Raw genomic sequence first — 9,795 nt, 5'->3', positions numbered from 1 at the left:
AAATTATGAGTATTTCACCGCAAAAGACATCAACTTCACAAGAAACTTTCATTCCTATTCTAAATTTGCGATTTTTTAAAAGTTTCGTTGGGGTTGACATGTCGATTTGGTTATTCTTTAAAGTTTGTGGATGGTTATACACAAACCCACCAGACTATCCTAGTCTCTCCATCAAAGCAGGCATCTAGGATTTTTATTTATTTTTTGTAAATGAATCATCAGTCTGTTTCAACGTAGGCTTAATTCTTCAATTCACATGTGATACAGCAGAATGAGTAGGTATAGCCATCGTTGTCGCTGTATGTGATGGCTTTCTTGTTGGAATCACTATCTTGCTTTGAGTCAGTCCAATATAGCTTTAGTTACTTTTATCTGAAGACAGGAACGTATCAATAAACATTCAAATATGAATGAAATCATTTTCAGAAAGATATTTCAAATAGTGAAACTGATTCATTTAATTTTGACGTTTGGCTGCTCGGGCCATTTGCTTTGAAATTACTTTGAAAGGGTCTAGTTTTCTGTTAAAATGAAAGTTGTTGAATGCAATTTTCTCCTAGAATCCTAAAGATAAGAACAAACCAAACAGTTTATTTCTTCCTAACAAACTTACACAATAATCATTTTGCTGCTGGCTACCTGTTTGTTCCAAAAGATGATTGTTCCCTTACCCTTTCATGCTGTCGATCCCATTCAGTAATTTCCCACAGTAACTTTTGTCATCGTCAGCGATGCAGAACAGCCTGAGTGGAAAGACGCAGATCCTGTTTATTTAGTTTGACCTTTGACAGGTTGTTGCATTGTGGACTGCATTCCACAGCTCTCTTCACGCGTAGCGTTTGCAGTTGAAAAGCACTTGCTTGACACAGTAATACGTGAAGTGTGTACTGTAATGGAGGAAGGTTATACTCAACACAAACACCTTATGAACCTTAAATCAGCTAAATCGACGAAAAAAAGGCCAGCTCCTTGACGCTTCTGTGATGTACTTCTGACTTCCACGGTTTGCTTCAACTGGACATTCCAGTGGCGTATGGGGGCGGGTCGTAGGTATGTTACATGGGTATGTTTTTCAAGGAACTAAAAGCTTCCGTATATTAAAAACGATGCTTCAATTTCATATTTCGAATTTGAGGATTTTCTCACAGATGAAACTGTTCGAGGGTTTCTTTTGCCCTCCCACGTAGGTTCCCCTATGGTACAAGCCGCCGACTTCGTCTCATTTTTTTCTACGAGCTTGTACAATTAGGCGTAAAGGGTGTCTAATCGTTTTACAGAGTGGATCACGTTTCTGGAAAGGAGATGCCACAGAAGACCATTCAGCAGTTGGATGAAAACAACAAGGCAACAGCCGTCGTATACAACCACGACATTGGCAAACTTGTCACCAGAAAGAGCAAAGTGAAGAGGCGAAGGAGAGAAGCATTCCTGTTGGCGTTTCCATACAGGAAGAACAAACTTTCACCATCATCAACCACAAGGGAGCCAAGACGTAAACCTGTTTCAGAAAGGTAAGATACAACATATGCAACTCACACGTTAGATTCAACTTAACAGGTGTATTTTCCTTATGATCACAATCAATTTCCATGAGCAAGTTTTTGTCAGTTTTTAGAAACTTTCAAGAATGATTCATTTTTTAAATTCTCATTTTCACTTTCTGTGGATTAAATAGATCATAAAAACATTCCCCCATTTGATATGTTGTGTCGATTGAGCTTTTCACTTACCATCCAAAACTTACCTTATTTACTTCATCAGTAACTTGCCATTCCCTAGTGAGGTAAAAACATCCCAGTCAAAGCAACACCTCGAAACAAAAACAGAGGGAACAAAGGCACACGAAGAAGCGACGACAACTGAAGATCAACAAAGGAGACAGGAGCAAACGAGTGAAGGAAAGCCTCAGCTTTTCTGGTAAATAGCACATACCCAATATGCATCATTTGACTTCATTCTTCCTGGCGTATAAAGTTCCAAGTCGTGTTTTTATTGACTCGGTATAATTGTGTTACTAGCTTGAAATTTTGTATTTTGTAACTCAAAACATTCACTACAAAAATCTAAAAACAGTTTCAGATTCCCGAAACAGAAGTTGCAGGTCTTTGTCTGGAATCCCCTCCTTCGTGGACCAAAAACATTATGTTTCCAACTTGATCCCGGGACATCCATCTCAACTTTCAAAGAATTAATACACATCAAGATCGGTGTCAAGCTCCCACATCAGCGTTTGTACATCAGGAGAGATCGTCGTAACTTCCAGGTACCTATTGACCACCCAAGACTTTCTTAAGCAATAAACACAAGAAAGTCGATTTAGATTTGCTTTTTTCACGTGTTTAATTGTGCATAAGGCTATGCAACGATGATCTTTTAAAACTCATTTTATGCATCCTGATACAGGTAGAGATCAAGGTGGGGGTTTAACCCCGCTCATTGCCATTTTTTCTAAGGGGCCTACACTGAAGGTTTTAAAATCATACACCATAAAGGGGTCTTACAAGTACAAAACACAAACTGAACGTAAGATTAATTGAAGCACAAAGCTGCTACCAGATTTCAAGAGTTGCGTAACTGTACAATAATTGTATTCCATGGCCACTTTACGAACTGTTTACTTCACTACAAAGCAATTACATTGGACTTACACTAAATTATCATTCAGTCCTTGTTTACCAAAGCAATTATTTATAAATCTGTCGGACAGCTCATCGACTCGCTTACACTCAATGACTGTGGCATTCAGCAGGATGAGAACATCTTTCTCCATCTATCAACTGGTGGCCTCCTGGGAGGTGGACCAAAAGGTAAATTGGCATTAGATAGATTAACCGAGAAAATGACACGAAAAGAATCGGTTATTCTGTGGTGATTCCTTGCGATAGTAAAAAAAATTCTAAGCAATGAAAACAGACTAGGAATAATAATAAGCTTCATTTCTTTAGTTACAAATAGTTATGCTAATACAACTTTAACGAGATCAAATTACCGGCGGAAGTACTTTTATTAAAAAATTCCAAGTAACACATCCAGCAAAGACACCTCTAATTTCGATCGCTCACATCTTCCATTTTCCTGTAAACTATTTCAGAGAGTATGCCTATCGAAAAATCAGTAATTGTTCAACCTTACACCAATTGATAAAGGCATGAGAAGTAAGAAACAAGAAAAATGCATGTATCAACCAGAATTACAGGAGACCCCACACTACAAGAAACAAGAAACATGTGCGTATCAACCAGAATTGCAGAAGGCTCCGGGGAACAAGAAACAAGAAACATACCTGTATCAACCAGAATTACAGGACGCCCCAAAGAACAGGATTCAATACGCCGTCTTTGCAAGATACTCCGCCAGTATAACGGGACAGCGACTGCCGTGACCCTTAAACCGTGTCAGCACATTAATCTTTTCACATTTAACAGTCCTTTTTCTTCCTTTCTCAAGATCCTTGTTTAGCTTCAATTTACAAAGCGTTCAAGGTATACAGGCACCGGCACCAGTGCTATACTGTTGAAAAACTTGTGTTCCTTTTTTTTCAGACAAAGACGAGACTGATGATCAGTTTCTTAAGGACTTGTCTTCGAAAGTCTACGAATTCTGGGAGGTACTGGCCCAGCGCCTTGGAATAGTGAAAGCAGAAATCAAACAAATTCAAACTGCCTCCAAAGACAGCAAGCAGTGCAGCCAACTGATGCTACTGTCATGGTGGAGGAAGCAAGCAAAGTATGGAGAAGGAATGAATATTTTGAGAGGCGCATTGGATAAAATCGGGTTTGATGAGCTGTCCATATTGGTACCAGGTAAGTACATGTTTCAAGTGGATTCAATCGAGGATAGACAGTGCCAAAACCTGACGGAATGGACGCAGAGTGGGAGGAAAGGTGCCCACGTTCAGCCTCTGACAAATGCGTGTTTGACACCACAAAGCCTGCAACGTGAAAGATCCGTCCGCCAGTATTGAGTATACCCCTCCCCCTTCTGGGTTAGTAGCAGCTTCAAACCTCCCTCCAAATTTAACCCTTTATTTAACTTAATTAAACTGGAAGACAGAATAGCCCCAGACGTTCATGCCTTTTTGTCCATCAAAAATATATTGAACGCTCTGGAGTCAAATTTATGCAGCGAATTATACGGCAGATACTTCTGATGTTAATCACTTCGCCTGTTTTATCGGCTTTTTGTTTCAGAAGCATGTCAGGAACAAGAAACTTCCTCAAAATGTTTGGCGGAAGCAAACAGGAATGAGACAGAAAAACAAGATCAGGCAACTACACTACAACCAGAATTGCACGAGAACGCAGGAATAAGGCAGAAAGTCAAGAAAGGGACATTATCGGAGGAAGAGAGCTTGGCAAAAGAGCAGCCGGATGGTCGAGACAGATCTCAGCCCCAAATTGAAGAATACCCGGGAATAAAAGAACATAGCTTTGTGAAGGAAACTCTAACGTTGGTGGGGCAGGAACAGAGACAAGAGCAGGTTTATGCTCAAGGAAACACCCATCGAAATGAGGAGCACGCTCGAGAGGAAATACTGCAGGGCGTGCAAAAGGAAATGTCATCATTGGAAGAGTGCAGACATCGGCAACGGAAGACTGCACGTTCAGAAACGCCACCCTCCGAGATGAAACAGCAAGCACCTGTCGTAGAGTCTCAGGTCCCGTTAAAGAGAGTAATGCCATTACTCGAGAACAACGGAGTAAAGAGGTCCAGGCAAGAGGAAACAGGAGAGACGCCGATGGACAACGTACAGAGAAGTCGGGTTTCGATACAAGATGAAGTGGCGGTGAAGGAGCTCTTACCATTTGACCAACAGATGAAGGAGATTGCAAAGCCAGTTCAGGAAACCTTGCGTTCTGTGGCCCAACTGGGAACAACGTCGCCATTGTCTGCCTTGCACAGCCACGAATCTGCGCCGCCGGTGTCCATGGATAACATAAATGTCCATGGCACGAATAATCCCATTTTCCTGGCACCAGTTCACCAACCCACTTTGAACTTTGTTCAAAATGTGACTGTGACACACAGTTGTCCAGGTAAATATTAAAAGAGTCATTTTAGGTTCGTACTTTTTCCATTCCCCTCTAGCAAAAACAGACAGCATACTCAAAATTTTCAGATAAGTTTGCAACTGAGAATACACAGTTAAATTACATATACCTACAAATAAACGTGAACTAATAAAAAGAAGATGTTTAATAGCAATGTCTAGTTTTAGTAGTCTGAATGTTCGAAAAACGAACTGTAAAATCCTTTCATGTCGTGTGTGTAACCACCTTTTGAAACAGTTTCTGAATTGTTACCGCATTTCGAGAACCCTTGTATTAGAATTGTATTGTAGAAATTTAAGCTCAGAAACAGATGTCCAACGTTAACTTTGCAACAAAGAAGATATTCGAGAATTATCCCGAGGAAATCTTTTTCGACCTCGGCGATTATCTGGTGAAGGTACTATTACCACTGCTGCCGCAAATCCATCTTTTTATGTTGAGTATTGTTCTATTTTAGTGGAGGAAGGAAGCGCAACATCCAGTCCGCAAGAGGCTGTCATTCAATGCAAGAGCGAGTTAAAGACGCAGAGAATGACTACAGGTAGTGTAAAGTTAATTTGAACTGGTTTTCAATCAACAATGTTGATCAACCCTGGATCTAATGATGAAGTTGAACCGTCCCAAATTGAATCGGATTAAGGTCCTGGTCAATTTCAGGCAGAGGCCATTTAACTCATTTACCTGTTTGTTTTTTGTTTTTGTTTTGTTTTGTTTGTTTTTGTTTTTCCTTTGCTATATAACCCCTAATATGGCCGTTGACAATGTTAAGACAATGTTAAGACACTCTTGGGAACGAGAGCCGTATTGTGACACTATCAAATTGCGAGATTTATTTATCGCCCTCGTCGACGCATTTGTTTTTTACTCTGAGCATACTTGCGATGGAAATGATTTCCTAAATGACTTTTTTAACAAATGCATAGAGGAGCTACCACGTTAGTCATGATGTCACTAACGATGACCAATTCCCTGTTAAATAACCATTTTACGTCAGAGCAATGTGATTGATCTTTAACATTTCTTTGATAATGCCAGCTCCGATTTGATGATGCCCGCTGTGTATAAACTCTTTGGCATCTGGATACCAGATAGTTTAATGCATTCCTATTGGTCGAGAGTATGTGTTCGCAAAACCTGCCATGCGTGCGTCAAGTTCACATAAAAAGATTCTTCTGTACTAGTAGTTGAACAAGGAATAAACCACAAAATGGACGGGGGTATCCAGGAGAATGAAAGTAAAATTCCTGAACAAATCCTTGGAAATTTATTATTTGTTGACGTCATTTGACTCTCTGACTAAAACGGCATTTATTAATGTTTATTATGTGGTTGATAAGTCACAAGTTTAAAGCACATTAAAGAACGTGAAAGATTTGCCAGGCACACATTTTTTTATTTTAATTATCCAGCTATAAACTTAATACATCAATCATAATGTAATTTTTTACAGTCACGGTGGGAAGAGCGAAATCCAGGGCACAAGAGGCGGCCATTCAGTGCAGGAGAGAATTGGATGTACGGTACACGACTACCGGTAGCTTTGTGCAGTTGCTCCCGTGGGTCGATGATGACATGAAACATATCAAGGATATGTATACGAAGTTATTCTTGAAAAGGGATGGCCGGAGTGACATCACAGTAGATGTTGAAAAGTTTGAGGACATTTTTGTCATAAAGACGAAAGAGGGGAGAGTGGTTAAGCGTGCCATTTTATGTGGGTTAGCTGGTTTAGGGAAGTCAACCATTATTGACAAAATTGCCTATGATTGGGCCGTTGGCTTAGAAATACTCAAACAGTTTACATTGTTGTTTGTTCTGAGGATGTCCGCCCTGGATCAGACGTCTGATCTTGTTGAGGCCGTGTTTGATCAGATTTTAACTCACGACACGACCGTTGACAAGCGGGATTTGAAATCATTCGTGTATAGCAAAGACACGTCCTCTCGTGTGCTCATTCTGCTGGATGGCTTTGATGAATTTCGGACAACCAAACGTGACCCTAACAAATTTGGATCTGTTTTAAAAACGCTTAATCGAAAAGTTGGCCAAGACTGGTTTGTGGTTGTAACAACACGCCCCTCGCATGTCGCTGACTTGACGAGTAAATCACTCGTTGAAAAACCTTTCACCCGTATCGAAGTTTTGGGATTTGATCAGGAAGATGTAAAGCAATATGTGAGACGATTTTATTCAGAAGATCTTGATAAGGCAGAGGGACTTCTTGAGAGGATTCGGTCATCAAGTGTACTTTCTGATTTGGCAAAGAGTCCAATGCTGCTGTTGCTGATGTCTCTTTTGTGGAGGGACGAGGCACGGCTACCAGATACCCTGTCAAAACTATACAATGAGGCAATGGAATACATATTTCGAAGAAAGATGCCGCGAGCCTCTAAGCGGGATATAGAAGTGGTTGTGAGGGGAGTAGCAACTGCTGTTGGCAAGGTTGCTTTAGAAGGGTTGATTTCTCCCGAGCAGAGACTGTCGTTTCGAGAAGGGGAGTTTGATAAAATTGTGTTGGACAAGGCTATACAAGCTGGTATTCTCACAAGCCAGAGGGTCATCAAGTGGCTTGACACGCACAACAATGTGCAGTTTATTCACAAGACATTTCAAGAGTGCTGTGCTGCTAGATACTGTCAGAGTCTAGTAAGCAAGGACGGTGGAAAATTTCAGCAGATACTTGAAAACATAGTCAATCCATGTGCTTTTGAGTACATGTTGCGCTTCTGCTGTGGAAACAATGAGCAATGCACCAGATACGTATTAGACGCACTTTGCAAGAAAGCGTATGAGCACAGACACTCAACGGCCAAGTTAGCCCTGAGCTGCTATTACGAGAGTCAATCGACCAATTTAGTATCAGTTGACTTCGTCGATCAGTTCATTAAGGAAGTAATGAAGGACATCAACTATGATAATGACTCGCTGAACTCTCTCATGTACTTTTTGGAGAATGTATCTAAACATGCCAACGGAGGAGTTTACCTTGCGCGGGTACGTGCATTGGGATTTGAGGGGGTTAACTTGTCAAGATTCAGCAAGGTCTTTGCGTCCTGTTTGACGGGAATGAAACATTTGAAAGACCTTGTTTTATTCTCGTGTGCACTAACTGGTGACTGTGTGAATCGCATGCTATCGTCTGTTCATAAAGCAAACTTGACATTAAAACGTCTCGGTTTTCCGGATAATAGGGAACTGGGCGGCACCGCAAACATCTGGGCTCCCCAGTTGAGATTCCTAAGAAACATTGAGATCCTCAACTTGAGTGATTGTAACATATGCACACAAGATATGCCACATATTGCCTCCTCGGTTGGGCGGCTGTCAAACCTAACTTACCTTGACCTTTCCTGCAATCAGGCCTTGGGTGGTCAGGCAGAAACGTGGGCGGCTAGTTTGAAGAGAATGATCTTTTTGAAGATGTTAGAAATGAAGCTCTGTGGCATAGAGTCTAACGACATCGGATACCTAGCCGAAGCGACTTGTTGCATGGTTAATCTGATGCAATGTGTTTTCTCTACTCCGGGAAGGAGGATGGGTGTTTCGTCATCGGGAAGTGGCATTCACGCGGTCATTGAAGCCTATTCGTTAGCCGGTGAGAACATGGCAGATATTCTACAGTCGTTAGCTAAACAGCGGAACTTGGTCGGCCTGCACCTCTGGGGCATTCACGGTCTGAGTGGTTCAGCAGCGTTATGGACGCCGCTCCTACTAAATCTGACGCACCTTGAGGAGTTTGAGCTCAGAGATGATTCACTGCAGAGCGCAGACATCGTACACATTGCCGCAGCACTGGGTCAAATGCCAACTGTGACAGATATCAGTCTGCTGGGAAATACGCCTTTAGGGGGCTCTGCCAAAACGTGGGCTCCTTGTCTGAAGGAGATGGTGCACGTCGCTCGCCTGAATTTATGTGGATGTGAACTGCGATTAAGCGATATTGAGCCCCTTGCCGCTGCACTTAGTCAAATGCCAGCTTTGGAGGAGCTGAGCCTGGAGAGAAACTGGTCGTTGGGGGGCCAGGCAAAAATGTGGGCTCCCAGCCTACACAAAATGGTGCACGTTGTTCGCCTGAACTTGAGCAGATGTGGTCTGGAGAGCACTGATATGGTACACCTCGCTACGGCAGTGGCTCAACTGCCGATTTTGGAAGAGCTCAGTCTTGAAGGAAATAGGTGGTTACGAGGTTCAGCTGAAGCATGGGCTCACAGTCTAAGACAGATGGAGCATGTCCTTATGCTCAGAGTGAGTGGCTGCTCTCTGACGAAACAAGACAGGAGACACATTTCTGAGGTACGGAAAAGCACTATTGATTTCGAGTCCGAGGACGAGTCCGATGATGAGTCCGATGACCGGAATGAACGAGAGTTTGATGACGGAGCTGATGAAGAGTTCGATGACGGGACTGATGGCGAGTCCGATGACGGAGCCGATGGCAAGGATGATGAAGAGTCCTATCGTCAGGACTTTTTCTCCCCGGATGACTTTCTCTCTTTTGAGACTTTCGATAGGTCCTCTAACAGACCCATTAACGACCTCGATTAAGAGTCCCTTAAAGTCATGCCCTGGGACACTTCACCCAAGAAAGGTTTCACAGCCAAATATCCTCAGCTATGTGCTGTTTGCTGAATTCGAATCGCTTCGGTCCATCTTGGACCTTCTTGTCACGGACTCAGTGCTTAAAAATAAATCTAGCTCGATCAATCGACTCTCATCACTGCCTAAGGATGAGGACGAGCATATA

General features: G+C 42.1%; 1 protein-coding gene across 2 annotated transcripts; it reads left to right on the top strand.

Annotated features, from left to right (window-relative positions):
• The first annotated feature begins 863 nt into the window (after positions 1–863).
• LOC110990085 (uncharacterized) lies at positions 864–9,747 on the top strand. Of its 2 annotated transcripts, none has more exons than XM_022254897.2 (9): positions 864–1,050; positions 1,278–1,511; positions 1,780–1,917; positions 2,074–2,263; positions 2,708–2,807; positions 3,543–3,803; positions 4,191–5,036; positions 5,509–5,592; positions 6,502–9,747. In XM_022254897.2, exons 1-9 carry the CDS (start codon positions 1,034–1,036, stop codon positions 9,594–9,596), a joined length of 4,965 nt encoding a protein of 1,654 aa, XP_022110589.2. In that variant the 5' UTR covers positions 864–1,033; the 3' UTR covers positions 9,597–9,747. The 2 variants fall into 2 exon arrangements, with proteins under 2 accessions (XP_022110589.2, XP_022110588.2); XM_022254896.2 differs by having other exon boundaries at positions 1,762–1,917.
• The last annotated feature ends 48 nt before the right edge of the window (positions 9,748–9,795 follow it).

This window comes from Acanthaster planci, linkage group LG21, assembly GCF_054643075.1.
Source record: "Acanthaster planci isolate LZ-2023a linkage group LG21, COTS_SCS, whole genome shotgun sequence".
In the NCBI taxonomy this organism is placed as follows: Eukaryota; Metazoa; Echinodermata; class Asteroidea; order Valvatida; family Acanthasteridae; genus Acanthaster; species Acanthaster planci.
Note: the sequence above shows the minus strand (reverse complement) of the source record. Positions and strands in the feature narration are given on the sequence as shown.